At 37.4% G+C, this 15219-nt stretch overlaps 2 protein-coding genes across 3 annotated transcripts in view; one reads left to right on the top strand and one right to left on the bottom strand.

Annotated features, from left to right (window-relative positions):
• The window catches only part of LOC106114613 (calsenilin), a 36951-nt gene extending 30212 nt beyond the window's left edge, over nt 1–6739 (top strand). Inside the window, exons 1-8 of one of the 2 annotated variants that reach the window (XM_013307881.1) lie at nt 3069–3196; nt 3761–3885; nt 4326–4395; nt 4621–4691; nt 4913–5125; nt 5286–5419; nt 5548–5695; nt 6233–6739. In XM_013307881.1, the coding sequence (XP_013163335.1) occupies nt 3193–3196; nt 3761–3885; nt 4326–4395; nt 4621–4691; nt 4913–5125; nt 5286–5396 (594 nt within the window). In that variant the 5' untranslated portion in view covers nt 3069–3192 and the 3' untranslated portion in view covers nt 5397–5419; nt 5548–5695; nt 6233–6739. Of the gene's footprint in view, nt 1–3068; nt 3197–3760; nt 3886–4325; nt 4396–4620; nt 4692–4912; nt 5126–5285; nt 5420–5547; nt 5696–6232 lie in introns of those variants that run through there. The other variant, XM_013307880.1, reaches the window with a different exon arrangement.
• A 2296-nt stretch (nt 6740–9035) lies between these two features.
• LOC106114635 (collagenase-like) lies at nt 9036–14177 on the bottom strand. Its single transcript, XM_013307913.1, has 6 exons — nt 14099–14177; nt 11518–11745; nt 10575–10842; nt 10030–10128; nt 9760–9947; nt 9036–9292 (listed from the first exon to the last, which is right to left on the bottom strand). Exons 2-6 carry the CDS (start codon nt 11734–11736, stop codon nt 9188–9190), a joined length of 879 nt encoding a protein of 292 aa, XP_013163367.1. The 5' UTR covers nt 11737–11745; nt 14099–14177; the 3' UTR covers nt 9036–9187.
• Nucleotides 14178–15219: the final 1042 nt, after the last annotated feature.

Here is a 15219-nt window from a genome sequence, read left to right as displayed (position 1 = left end):
ATCTTTTGCCGCTAGAGAGCTACATTGACACTTAGTAGCTTAGGCTTTATTTATTACAAGAGTTTGTTACTTATTTCTAACAAGATGTAAGTTTATAATCTGTACATGTTACGTTAAATTGTGAACTGATCTTATATTGCATAATTAAGGTACACGAAAGGGCAAAAAGTGACATGAAAGTTAATTGAAGATTGTGTTATTTAAGTTAACTTACAAGTATTTAATAAGTTAAACATAACTGCAAATTATAAATACTTATTTTATATAGTTAGAAACAATTTCAAAGTAATGATATAGAATTTTACTGCAGCAAATTTTGAAGTTAGACTATTTAAATTTTACAAACTTAAAATAAAAGTGAAATGCATTTAATCTACTAAATAGAATATTTAAATAGTTATTCGTATAACTTGGCTTCACTCCAAGTTATTGCGGCCTGGCAAAGTCTGACAATATGCCGCTTGGGCGCTACAACACGACCACACAGAAGACTCACTGACAAATATCTTTTTTCATCACTATGTGTGCTCCAGAAATATTCTAGTCCTATTTCCCATCCCATAGTTTTCTTATAACATACTAGCTGTCACCCGCGACTTTTACTAGCTTATTACTTTTCTAGACTATGTTCTACATACATGTCAAATTTCATTAATTATAGTATTAGAAAGAAGAATGTCAAGGTATTTGATGCGAGTTTGGACGTAAAAGAAATATTTTCTTTCTATATGTCCCTTCCCCTGTTTATTAAAAGAAAGCACATCTTTCTTCTTGCTATCTATTAGTAGCTTTGTTTGTTATTTTATCGGAATCAAGTAGCCTCTTGTACGTTTGCCACCTTGTAGTGTACTATTAGTCGCCCGCGACTGTGTCTGCCCGGAATTTAAACAAAATAGTAAGTATAGCCTATTTCACATTCAGTTTAACTTCCTAACAGTGAAAGAATTGTTCAAATCGGTTCAAACAATCCCATCACTTTATATTAGTCACACGCGACTACGTTTTACTTACTGCATGTATCAGCTATCTTCCAGTCAAAGTCCTGTCATAATCGGTTCACCCCGCCCCTGTACGTACAGACATACAGACTGACAAAAAAGTAATCATTGGTTGTTCGTTATCAGCAACAAAAATCACGTGTACGGAATATTTTTTTCTCAATATTGCATACAAACACTCCAATTTTATTAATGTGTGTAGATAAAAAAATATTTGGCAATACTCCAAGCTGTTGCAGAATGATAATATTTGGCAACATCGAGAGACCAGGTGCAGCTCGGACTGCGCTTGCCAAACTGCTTTAAAGCTGCTGTAACGAGCCATATCCAGTTACAGCGGATTTATTAACTTGAACTCTCATGAAGTGAGCTTAAGTACTTTTTAAGCTATCGCACGTGCCAAGTGTAACTAAGTTTTAGTACAACATTTAAAGTTTCCAAGTTATTTTTAAAGTTATTGAGAGTTTTTAAAAGCTATTATTTTGTTGAATTCGATGTTTGTTATAAAATCTTCCAAAAAAATGTTCCAATTCTCGCTTACTGATTGAGTTATATTACATACATGTGTAAATCTCGAGACAATGCAATATTATGATCACACGGAGCTGATCTGATGATGCAGCTGGAAGGTTATACCAACTTCGTTATCCAATAAAATCTCATCGAGTTTGGGCTCGTTAGAATCGACTTGATATTTTTTTAACGTCATCAGTTTTAACGGTCATCAGTTGGTGCAGTACTCTCAAAGTTGTTCCCTAAGTCATGACTCTACGATTATTTGATAATAAATTTTAAGTTGAATTTCGAACAACAGTCGATCATTAATACGGTCAAAAAGGTCTTTTGTTTTTCGGTATTATGTGTTTATTTTGCATTGTAATAAAAAACCTTTTTACAGCCAATACATTATGTTTAATTTGAAATGAAACCTTCAGGTAGCTCGGGCGGCAGGCTTTTGTTACGTTCTATCACTCGATTACTTTCACTACAATAGGCTTTAAGGCTCTACGTTAAATGTAACTTAAATATATTACCTTTTACCTGCAGTTTATTATTCTGGGATAAAAGGTAAGAATGGAATGGAAAGGAATACTTACAATCGGAAAGTCTGTATGTAATAGAAAAAAAAAATTCGTAAACGTAATGTATTCGCGTAGCTGATTACGAAAAATGAATTGTTAAAATTCTGACTGTCTGTATGCATAGTCGCGTTTGTTTCAGACAATCTCCGAACGGTTGGGTTGATTTTGACTGAAGGTAGCTAATGCACGTGGGCAATATAGGCTATTTATTTGTTTCTGCGCGGACGAGGTCACGGGCGACCGCTAGTATGTATAAAAGTATGCAGTCGTAAACCCACAGCAACATAGTAGTATCGGCTCTTTTACGTTATATAGAGGAAGGTGTAAAAATAACTCATTTATCGATTGAAGAATTATAAATACAGTGTGACAGTTTTATCTGGACCGAGAGGGGATGTTGTCGCGATTATTTCTCTTATACAATTTGTTAAAACGAAAATATGCATAGAAAATGACAAGGTACAATATGAAAATTAACTTATGACACTTTTTGACGTCGGCAGGGATTAGTGTGCTATCAAAAATTATTTTGACTTATGCCCACCGGGTCGATGTAATCATACATACTTCAATTTTATTAATATGTATAGACTAACTGTCGCCCGCGTCTCCGTCCTCGAGAAATTGAAAGAAATTTTTAAAAGTTGCCGATATTTTCTACCAGACTATGTTTTATATCTATGACAACTTCAGCGGGATCCATACAGCCGTTCTGAAGACATCTTCCAATAAACATCCGTCTAAACTTACGCATTTTACTAATATTATAAATGCGAATTTTTGGATATATGGATGGTTGTTTTTTCGAAGGTGTCTCCAAAAAATCTGCATGGATCACGATAAAATCTGCCATAGATATAGAATGTCAAAGAATGCATAGGCTACTTATTAAGTTTTTTTTTAATACATGCGGAGGGAGTCGCAGGAGACAGCTAATTTATAATATTAGTAAGATTGACATCCTTTTCGTTTCCTAAGATAACAACATTCTACTGTAACTTTGCTTTATACATAAACAAATGACGAACTTTTTAATTAAACTTCTCTAATAAAGTGAATGTGCAAAATTAGTGGTTACATTTGTGTTGGACCTTGAAGACTTTTTATAAATAATGGGTAAGCATTTCATAGCAAAAAAACTCTCGTCCGAGACTGTCCGCCCAGAATAAAACAATTAATTAGAAGTCTACGTGCCTTTTCAGACTACTTTCTACATCTATGACAAATTTCATCGAGATGCATTATGGGTACCATCTGACAAACATCCATCCATCTATCCAAACAATCGCGTTTAACTGTAAATCTAGGTTTGTGCTTGTTGCCAGTTCTAGACAGTCGTTTGTCTGTACCCTTAGCCTACGAACGCTGAATAATATGGTGATAGCAGTCCCGAACACTGACTTGATACGCATGAACGATGCTCTTGTCGGTGCTTCAGACAGTACTAGACTTGAACCATTGAGCAGCGGATCAACAACTAAATTGGCAGATCACATCGTGATGTGAGCCGCTGCCTGGTGACTCACAGTTAGCGCCTGCTAACAACTACTATAGATTCGATGGTCTAGCTTGATAATGCTTAAAATATTTGAGAGTGCCATTGTCTGGTCTTAACTAGCATCATATTTGAATCTCTTTATCACAAACATGCGCTTTAAATGATGTGTGTTTGTATTACAGAGGAAGAGCTGGAAGAAAGCACGACCCTGCCACCGCGCTACCGGCCGGAGCCGCCGGACGCGCTCGCAAGAGCCTGCCGCTTCACCCCGCATGAGATCAAACTTATGTATCGGGGCTTTAAACAGGTTAGGCACGACAAAGCTTGGCTATAGTAAGCCTATAGTTAGCCTTCTTTATTCTACAACCATTGCTTTTAGTTAGGTGAGAAGTATCTCATGTTCTCCTGATGACTATTTTCAATATCAGTGGTAAATTTCAATAAGATGTCTTGTATGGTTGCGGAGTTTTCGCGTAAATATGTGCAAACGTATCACACTGGAAATGTACACAACTTTTTTATATCATAGGTAGTCTGTGTGTTCTTTCAGACTATGTTCTATATGTGTGTAAATTTCATCAAAATCCGTTGAGGTGTTCCGGAGATACCTTCAAAGAAACATCCATCCATCTAAACATTCGCATTTATAATATTGGTATGATTTCAACGCAGCCGTTCTAAAGATATCTTTTAAAACATTTATACAAATATTCGCTTTGATAATATTAGTAATATTATTATTTTCAGGAGTGCCCGACGGGAATGGTGGACGAGGAATCCTTCAAGAATATATTCTGTCAGTTCTTTCCACTCGGAGGTAAATAAAGTTTAAACTTCTATATCAAATGATTAATATATAGAGATACCATATAATCTTAGTGTAGGTTAACATGTTTATGAAACCTGGGAAATGTTTATTTTTCTACTTTGTACTATCATTTGCGTGACCAATAATCATGTAATTCTATTAAATAATATGTAAATTATAAGTGTGTTGTCAGATTTTTTAATGTAATAGCGCGTTATGTTATGTTGTACACAGATGCGACACAGTACGCGCACTACGTGTTCAACACGGTCAAACATAAGCAAAGGGGAAAACTTAATTTTGAGGTAAGAACTGAAAGCAATATACACACTTTGTACATTATGTACAAACATTGTACTGACTGTAAACACTTTGTACACAATGTCGTACGACCATTGTACATACTTAACAACTGTTGTAAATACACTGTACACAAATGTTGTAAACACTTTTACACATGTTGTGCATACGTTGTACAGACTGTACAATATACAGAAACTTTAACTATGACAATATTTGTCATCAGGAGTTTCTAGAGACCCTCTCCCGCGTGGCGCGTGGCTCAGTACAAGAGAAGCTATCATGGGTGTTTGCGCTGTACGACGTGGACGGCGACGGGCGCATCTCCCGCGCGGAGATGCTGGCCGTTGTGCAGGCGGTGTACGAACTGCTCGGTCGGGCTGCTGTGCCCCCAGTCAGCCAGACTTCAGCTAAAGACCATGTTGATAGGATCTTCCATGTGAGTATATGCTTATACTGATTACAAAATGTTGGGTATCCACCTCTGATGTGGACTTTTGTGGATATATTACATTCAAAAAGTACAAATAGTGTAAAGATTCAGACAATTAATTTGCCTGTAATGCAGTGTGAGTGCAGTATAGTCTTATATGTCTCAGCTGATGGACGTAGACGCGGACGGCGCGGTGACACCGGAGGAGCTGGCACGATGGTGCGCGCGCGATCCAGCACTGCTGAGCTCACTGGACACACTGGATACAGTGCTCTGACGCGCGCCGCACGACCTGCGCAGGTACATAATTCAATGCCACCATCACCCTCAACAAATAGGATTGCTGAACTATATTCTTCATTGATGAACGAAACAAGGAAGAATACATTGTATGGATGGTTGCAAACATGATTTGTGTTATGTACCAGGAATGCAGAAGCGCAGGCGTCGTGCTCCACAGTCGATGACGTCAGCGGCCCGCCCTCTCCGCCGCGCCCCACGCCGCCCCCGCCGCCTCCCCGCAACCCGCCGCCGCGCCCCGCGCACCCCCCCGCGCCCGCACTCCTCACTGCCACCGTGGGTATTTATACTGTATAGCGAGCAGGTTAATTGGTGGTTAACATCATTGCGACAGCACATTTGATGGTGGGACACAGAATTCGAAGACAACAATTTTGATAGCGCCACTTTTAGTTAGGCAATGTAAACCAATCTATCTATACTCTAATAGGGTGCATTTTTCTGATCTATCTTCCATCATGTTACCTTTCTTACTCTTACAATCCATCCATCTCTTCCTAAGCCTACCCCTACCAATGTACCCATTCCCAACAATGGTAACAGTGGTAGACGCCAGCAACTCGTCCCCTGCGATACCACGATCACACAGAAGACACGCCTCAACTGGAAGCAATTCCAACTACAATCAGATGAATGTGCGTTGTGGAGGCCTAATTTACTCCTCTGTACTTCCTCACCCTTTTCTTTCAAGGGTAAGATGGAATGGGGAAGTGGATTTGACTGAGGTCAGGACGTATTGTAAGGAGAATTACGTTGAAATAACTGAGCCAGCGATATGTTTATGTATAAAAATCAGTGCAAATATATTTCCAGATGACGGAGGAGGTTGCTCCTCGGAAGGCAAAGCGACGCGGACGTCACACTTCTACCACTCACAAGACGCGGTGAAGGAAATTAAACCTTAGTAGTGTACACGTAGGGATCAAGTCTCTGTCTACATCTCGCTCAAAATATCTTATAATTACGATTTAAAATTAACAAGTAGCAAGTAATACGAAAGAATGCAATAATTATAATGAAAACATGTGCCAAGTTAACAATAGAATAAATAAAAAAAAAATCTTCGTCTATCTACTAATTGATTTATTTATTCAATTAATAAAATTGTATTAGGGGATAAAGTCAGCAGAGGAACTGTTTCGCCTTGCGCTTGACAGAACTAAATATTCCAAGATAGCGGCCAACCTTCAAGACTGAAGAGGCACTAGAAGAAGAAGAATAAAATATTAAATATCGCGCACATAATTTGCATTTCTTCTGGCGACATTTAGTACTTTCTCATGTCAAAGTTCTGCAACAAACAAAGCTTTTGTGTACAAGAATTTGAAAGCTCAATCAGCTTAAAAAGCAATAAACATAATTATAAAACATTTCGTGAATTATTAGTGTTTTTTTTTAATTTTAATAATCAAAATGTTACAATAATAACAAGTATAAGCTTATTTTGTTTTTGATGTTTCAAAAATCTAAACTTTATAGTTTAAGAGATATTACTAAAGTGTACTTAATGTTTAATATTTTAAAGGATATATTAGGTGCGCAACTAAGTTCTCGCTGTTCTAATAAGTAATCTCTGTAGAAATCTCTTCTCTTCTCTATCTAATCTACTGTTCACTATTTCTATTTAAATTATAATAAATGCATGTTTAATAAATACAATTAAAACGAAACGAATAACCTTATCTGTGCAAAAAGGATTCATTTTCTTTGAACGTAGTTGTTAAAAAAATAAAGCCGGTTACACACTTTTGATATCAACTGAACAGTACGATTGTTCTGTTAAAACTGAAGTGTGTAGCTGGCTTTATCTATATCATTGTAAAGTATTTAAAGATTAATTCCACTAATTGTTTGAAAAAATCTTTGTGCCTATTAAATTTAAGCCCTTTCAAGTTTTTATAATAGGGTTGTCACCTTATTATTTAGAAATCAAAATTTGTTTTAAAAGAAATGAGAATATATTCTTTTAATCTAATATTTCGTTAGTGATTGCTGGTGACAACCCTAATCTGTGCTTGTGAGTACATCTCGTGCTAGAGCTTGGCTAATCTGGGTCCATGTGGGGCCAGCGTGAGGCGGTGCGGTCCTTCGGGTCCACCTTCGACATGTTGTTCGTAATAAATACTCTATTTACTATTAAATATTTATCAATAAACAATTCTTCTTCTATTTCAAGTTAAATTTGTATTTTATTTACGAGTACCTTTACTTCAATAATTCTTTGAAATATTCATCCACTAGCTGTCACCGGCAACTCCGTTCGTGTGCAATCAAAATAAAACTTAGTATCCTATGTGTTCTTCCAAACTTTTTTTATATGTGCCAAATTTAATCAAGATCCGTCCAGACGTTCCGGAGATACCTTAAAACAAATATCCAGCCAAACATTCACATCTCTATATATATAAAAGAAAGTGGTGTTAGTTACACTATTTATAACTCAAGAACGGCTTTACCGATATGGCTGAAAATTGGTGAGGAGGTAGCTTAGAGCCAGGAGACGGATATAGCATACTATTTATTCTTTTTTCTTCGAATTTATGCCTTGAAGAGCTGCTTTTTATTTAACTTACTAATATAATAAATGCGAATGTTTAGATGGATGTGATGTGGACGGATGGATGGGTGTTTGAAGATATCTCTAAAACGGCTGAACGGATCTCGATTAAATTTGGCATACGTATAAAACGTAGTCTACACTAATTAAGTTTTTTTATACATCCACGAGGACGGAGTCGCGGGCGACAACTAGTTTATAATATTAGTAAGATTTTCTAATTCTTTTTCAAACGTTCATATTTATTTCGCCGTTGTAAAGTTAGTAACATCCAAACTTCTCCATTTATAGCATTGGACAGTTTGAATTAGGAATCGTCACTAAGTTTATGTAAGTCCGCAGTGTCAGTGGTCGCTGTGGGGCTCCATTTCAGTTATAATTAACGTCGCTCGCTCGATGTACACTTCGTTGCACAATTTTAATTGGATTGATTTTTATGCAACAGCTGCTAGCAGCTAGCTCTACTATTACTGTGCAATTACTGCCACTATTGTTTATGATATTACTAGTTTAGGCCCGCGGTTATGTCTGCGTTGAAACAAAAACATAAGTCTATGGTATGTGTTCTTCCAGACCATGTTCTTTATGTATGACAAATTTTATCGAGATTCAGTCAGCCGTTTTGGATATACATATGTAAATATTCGTATTTATAATACTAGTAAGATTTATGGTCATTTTGTGCTTTTTCAACTAGATTTGTTTTCTAAGATTATTATTTTTTGATTATTTAAAGAAGCGGAACAAAAAATGCATTAGTAGCCTATATGTTCTTCTAATATGTTCTACATCTATGACAAATTTCATAGAGATCCATTCAGTCGTTCTGGAGATATCTTCAAACAAACATACATCTAAACATTCGCATTTATATAATAATATTAATAAGATATACGGTTAAATGGATATATTTTAGCAGCTTCTGTATAAATATTACTGTTTGGAAAATCAAATAGACTGTTTAATAGTCTTGGAAACATTTATAATTTCTCTACCAAAATAGACAAAGATAAAAACAATTTTTTTATTAATTTAATCATTTAATTATGAAACCCCTAAACCTTTACTATTTAAATGTGTCCTTAGAAATATTACAAATGGCAACCCTAAAGTAATATCAAAGTGACAATTTAAAAAGTTATTTTACAAAACATGCAATAGGTAAATAGATAAAAGTCAGATATAATAAAGTTGTAGTACCAGTAGGGCTACTACATGTGCGACTGTATCCAGGGGATGAAGGTGGTGACACGCGTGAAGCCCGCCGGCAGTCCATCCTGACAGCCGCGACCAGATATAAAAGAGGACACGCCCACCTGCAACATTTAATAGTTGTAAAGTCCGACATCTGAGTAGTTTCAGTCCCGATAATTCTTCTCCAAGGTGTCCAGGTGTCCAAGATTAATTTAATCATATTTCCCTTCCCACACTTCTTATAAGGAAATTATGGGAAGTGGAAGTGGAAGGGAATGGAAAATGTCTTGCGGGAGGTCTGCCCATCATCGGTTGTTCGTTCAGCGAGCAATGTGACAGGTTCATCGCCACTTCACTTTCGGAATACTTTGCGCAATGTCGTTTATATTTGTTCTGTTGCGGATCCCATTATCTCTGATGTGATCTGGCAAAGAGACTCCGAGTATTGCTCTTCCATCGCCCTTTTAGTTACTTTAAGCTGTCTTATGCTGCCATCGATTTCTAATTAGTGATTCACGAAAGATCTAATTAGTTAGAAAGGTCCCTTTTGTGATGGTTATCAGTTCTAAATTATACTTTCGACTCTCACCAGGACATGCTTTTTCTCATGTGTGATGACGAGTGGTCCCCCGGAATCCCCGAAGCAGATGCTCTTGCCCCCTGCGCCGCTTGTGCACATTTGGGAATTCTTGATGTAGAAAGTTCGTCCGCACACCTCGTTGCTGATCACCTTCAAGGTCACGTGGTTCAGGAACTGGTCGTTTGTCACGCGACCGCCTACAGGTACAAAACAATAGTCGTGTTGTTACATTAAAAAAATACTAACAAATTAACATTACCCTTTTTGTTATGTACTGACCGTCCTTGGTGAGTCCAAAGCCAATGGCCTGCGCGGCGCGCCCCGCCATGTCGCGCTTAAGTAGCGCCCCGGAAGGCAATCTGACGGGGGCCACGTTAGCTGCAAGGTACCACAACACGCGCTATCACATAAACGAGCAAGCGAATCACTTGGTGCGATCTAGTAACTCATGACCATCTTTGCATGAAATTATATTTATCTACGTAATATTACGTAGTCGTGGCTACGTAATATTAGGAAGTGGACGGGGATTAGGTCGGCGGAGGAACTGTTTCGCCTTGCACTGTACAGAACCAAATATTCCAAGTTAGCGGCCAACCTTCAAGGCTGAAGAGGCACTAGAAGAAGAAGAATGTTTATCTTACTAATGGCAAACTCTTGAGCATCAAGATGACGTGTCTTCTTTTATGTCAACATATACTTGAGTTGAGAAAATCTATTGATATATTTTGAAGGTCAACGATTGTTCACTGTTTGTTATCCCTTTCATTATCATTGAAAATAACAGAGATGGCAACAATATTCTTTACAGAAATTGAACTTACCACTGAAAGTCACAGTGGGAAGCATTAGCAGGGCAATATCGTTGATCAACGTGCGCCTATTGTAATCCTTGTGTCGGAGCGCCTCATTAGTGGTGACTCTGGTGCCGCCACGGAATATCTTGGTGGAACCGAATACCGCGGTGAATGTGCGCCCGCGGTCCTGGCCATCCCACACGCAATGCGCCGCGGTCACCGCACGCGTCGAACTCAATAATGAACAAGTGCACATCGACGTAGGGCCTGATTCAAGTTGGATCAGTAGACCACCCTTGATACGAGAAGAGGCTTTAGTAAACAACGTGAGTACTATCTTGGAACGCTAACGTTAACAAAGTCACTCTGGTTCGTTTAAAAGTATATCCATCTTACTAATATTATAAATGCGAATGTTTAGATGGATGGATGTTTGTTTGAAGGTAACTACAGAACAGCTGAACGGCGAGACCGATGAACTTTTTTATCTTGGGAAGGGGGGGTGGCTGAAAACTAGCTCGACACTGCAATCTGACCGGTGTTGGTAAAGCTGAGCCACCCCCTTTTGCCATCACTGTTTCTGAATAACAGCGTGTTGTATAACTTGGTTAAGTTTCTTTTAATGGAAATAAAGTTTATTATTATTATTATCTCGATGAATTTGTCATAGACATAGAACATAGTCTGGAAGAACACATATGCCTAATTAGATTTTTATTCCAAGCGGACGAAGTCGCGTGAGACATCTAGTAGCATTAAATTAAGTCATTGGAACTATATTTGCTTGACCATGGGATTTTAAATAAACATGTTTATTGCGCCAATAGTCTATTGGTTTAGGGCATATATGATCTTGTCGTATATTCGAATCTAACCATTCAACTAATGTTAATCATAAAAAATCGACTTTTAGGGTTGTTATCAAGAATGTAATGTTGAGGAAGTTGTGTTCTTATTTAAAGTATATTACCACAAAGGGGAATGCTCCGAGCGGTGTGCGGGAACCATTCGTTATTCTATTTGTGTTATTTCTGCCAGCGAATTCAGCATTACGCATCGCCTCCGCCATCGGTATGCCCACGCGCTGATGGTAGTACTGTCCAACCTGCTCTGTGGACAGCAACCCAGCGTCACCTAGGTCGGCACTAAGTGATCTGCCTAGCAGCAACAGGTGTAACAGCCAAAACATGACGTCACGCTGTCAACAAATATCAAAGTTAGTGACCAGATATCAGTAAACACCCTACTACCCTAAGCACTCGCAAATATACCGTCACATTTCTTCGCAGACATGTGCAGGTCACACCACAATGTTTTCCTTCATGGATAAATAATAACTTTGGTAATTGTAAATACATATGTATGTAGTTCCGTTTTAGCGAATTTAACTAACATTATAAGTGCGAATGTATCGATGCATGTTTGTTAGGGAGTTATCTCCAAGACACCTGCATGGATGTCGCTGTGACATAGTCTGGAAGAACACATAGGCTACTAATTAAGTTTTTTCAATTCCACGAGGACGTAATCCGGAGCGACGGTTAGTTTGAGATAATTGTGTGGTCACTAAAATAAACAAAGATAGACCGATGTCAATTTTAATGTGCGGCGAATTTTCATCTTTGCAAAGCACAAATAAAAAAAATCAAGAGCACTGCCTCCATTCCCTCCACCCTTTGCCCCCGCGCTGTGGGCAGACAGGTCGGCACTGTGGTAGTTCACTTTTTGATTAAAAAACCACTTCGCAAAGCTCGGTATAATTTCGGCAACAGACGAGTGTGACTTTGTGTTCTTTTATCCCGGTATGTGACCTAATAATGCTAGATTGGGACACGAATAAAATGAAAATGACATTCCATTAATTTAAATTAATGAAATACTAGCAGTCACCCGCGACTCCGTCCGCGCGGAATTAATAAAACCTAATTACACCTTTGCCAAATGTCATCGAGATTTATGCAGCCGTTCTGGAGATACCATCAAACAAACATATCTCCATTCATCCAAACATTCGCATTTATAATATTAGTAAGGTTATGTTCACTGCAAATCATCGTCGTCAGCCACATGAAATGGCGTTGTTTACTCAAGTTTAGGCCTAGTGTGAGAAACAGGACTTAAGAAAGACATGTAAAATGTACTATAGTTAAGCATTTAGATTTTTCAACTGATAAGTTTTAAGATAAGGGAACAAATTACCGATATTCCAAAATCTAAAAAACTCTAAAAATTGTCGTTCCAAAAAAGCCTTTACGAAATTGTTAACAGTTGTAATGCAAGATGGTTGTCGTGTGTTTCTTTTTTAGACACATTATGACACAAGTAGAGCGTGTGTTAGGAGACGACGTGTTGCTTTGAACAACGCTATTGTTTCTGTAACGTAACGAATAATTAAGAATGTTCATTGAATTTCATTTACAAATTAGCTAAATTAAATATGAATGAAGTGACCGAAATTTCTATTTCATTTGCAATTCTTTTATAAATTTGACTAATATAAATGCGAATGTTTAGATGGATCTTTGTTTGAAGGTATCTCTATCAGCTATCAGAACAGCTGAACGGATCTCGATGAAATTTGTCATACATATAGAACATAGTCTGGAAGAACACATAGACTACTAATTATGTTATTTTTTAATTTGTTGATGTCAGAATTCCTGCAGCTGTTCTGATGATATCTTCAAACAACCATCCATGTATCTAAACATTCACATTTATATTAGTAAGAAGTATGATAAAATCTGCTCTGCTCTGTGCCCAGGTCTGTGTGAACGGCCCATGACAGTTCTCTACTCGTGTGAATGAGTTCCCGCGGGCCGTCTCGTGTTTTGCATACTTTGTGTATTCATCAAATTTTCATTATGCATTCGGAAAAGTTCGCGGACAGAATTAATTAGAATTTTTATAAGGAATATTAAAAAATTTAAATAACTACGGAGAGTTTGAATTTGACCCCTTGCAGCATAAATTTTAAATGAGGTGTGAAAAAAGGAAACGGAAATATTAAAGCAATAAAAATTAATCTACATCGCATCATCATCATCAGCTCACTATACGTCCCCACCGAGGGGCTCGGAGCCTACCCTAAGTTAATGGTGAAACCTACATCGCATAAGAAAATAATATTATAATTATGCCGTATATGATCCTTTAGTACTTTGTTGTCCGTCTGTCTGTCTGTCTGTCAAGGTACGTTTTCTCAGGAACGCGTTAAGTTATTAAGCTGGAATTTATATCAAATACTCAAGTCTACTATCTCTTAGTTCTGTGTAAAAATCAAACTTCCAAACAAACACAATCATAAGATACAGCCGTTTATGCCGCAAATCGATACCCGCAAGGGAATTAAACCCAACAGGGTACTTCCCCTGAATTCAGAATTTTGACATTTAGTATGAAGTAACATCTTATATGACAGGTAAAGGAAAAATTGCCAAAGCTATAAATTTTTCTTATAAACTAATTGGTTTGTACGAAACATTTAGTGCGCGAGTGCGACTCGCACTTGGCTGGTTTTTTTTTTTCAGTGAGAATCAAAAGTGACTTACCTAAAATAATGTTAGGCTAAAAATACACTGGTACAAGATCGATTCGACCCCTTCATCTATCTTCTATGAACTAATTCACATGTAGGTCTTCGGAGAATATAAAACCTAAGAATATAAAGAATCTTGTTAAGGTGTTACCACATTATTAGTAATAATCTATATCTTACTTTTATTATAAATGCAAATGTTTGGAGAGATGAAAGTTTGCTTGAAGCCATCTCCAAAACGGCTGAACGGATCTCGCTGAAATTTGTCATAGATATAAAACATAGCCTGGAAGAACACATAAGCTACTCATTATATTTTTTTAATTCCGCGCGGACGGAGTCGCGGGTGACAGCTAGTTATTACTATAAAGAAAAAAAGTTTGTAACTTTGGTTGCTTTAAATAGACCCCGATATTCTATAATTGTTGGAAAGTTACACAATCTATATTTGTTAATAGATTTATTTTATTCCGCATAGACGAAGTCACGGGCAACTGTTAGTTTTTTCACAGTCGTCTATGCGGATTAAAAAACAAATTTATTGTGTATCGCATGTATGCCTTCAGGATATGTTCTACATCTACATATGTCAAATTTCATCAAGATCCATCTTACTTACCTTTAATATATCTAACAGCCGAATCTAAGCATATAAAAATCAATTGATGTTCGTTAGTCTCGCTAAAACTCGAGAACTGCTGAACGGATTTATCTTATCTTTGTCTTGAAGTGTTCGTGGAGATCTAAGGAAGGTTTAAAGGTGAGAAAAATTGTAACAATTGCCGGATATTAATTTTTATTCAACGCAGACGGAGTCACTGGCGAAAGTTAGATAAAAATCATCCCTCTAGTGTGGATGTATGTTATTGATGTACAATATAAGAAAGTGACGCGCGTCACATTGTCACTTTTGTGTGGAACTGTTCAGGTAGTGACGCGTGTTCTATTGTAACACTTTCGAACGCGAGTGTAACGCGTGACAATCTGCACGCTGCGCTATTGTACAGACTTTACGTTTAACACGTTTATCTAGACACGTAGTGCTTCCACCAAGTCGAACAAAAAAGCAGCGCGGTCGTACTATCCTTTTCTCAACTAGAACTAGAAGAGTTAATTTTCAGTAACCAAGCAAGC

The sequence above is a fragment of the Papilio xuthus genome, unplaced genomic scaffold, assembly GCF_000836235.2.
Source record: "Papilio xuthus unplaced genomic scaffold, Pxut_1.1 DF828037.1, whole genome shotgun sequence".
NCBI classification, from domain to species: Eukaryota; Metazoa; Arthropoda; class Insecta; order Lepidoptera; family Papilionidae; genus Papilio; species Papilio xuthus.
The sequence above is the reverse complement of the archived record's forward strand: the minus strand, read 5'-3'. Positions and strand labels throughout refer to the sequence as shown.

Bases quoted from the DNA above. Each gene is read 5' to 3' on its own strand.
- LOC106114635 (XM_013307913.1), bottom strand. From the start codon at position 11,736: ATGTTTTGGCTGTTACACCTGTTGCTGCTAGGCAGATCACTTAGTGCC. The intron at 10,129-10,574 runs GTAAGTTCAATT...GGTACCTTGCAG, and splicing joins TCCCACTGTGACTTTCAGTG to CTAACGTGGCCCCCGTCAGA. The intron at 9,293-9,759 runs GTGAGAGTCGAA...TAAATGTTGCAG, and splicing joins ATGAGAAAAAGCATGTCCTG to GTGGGCGTGTCCTCTTTTAT.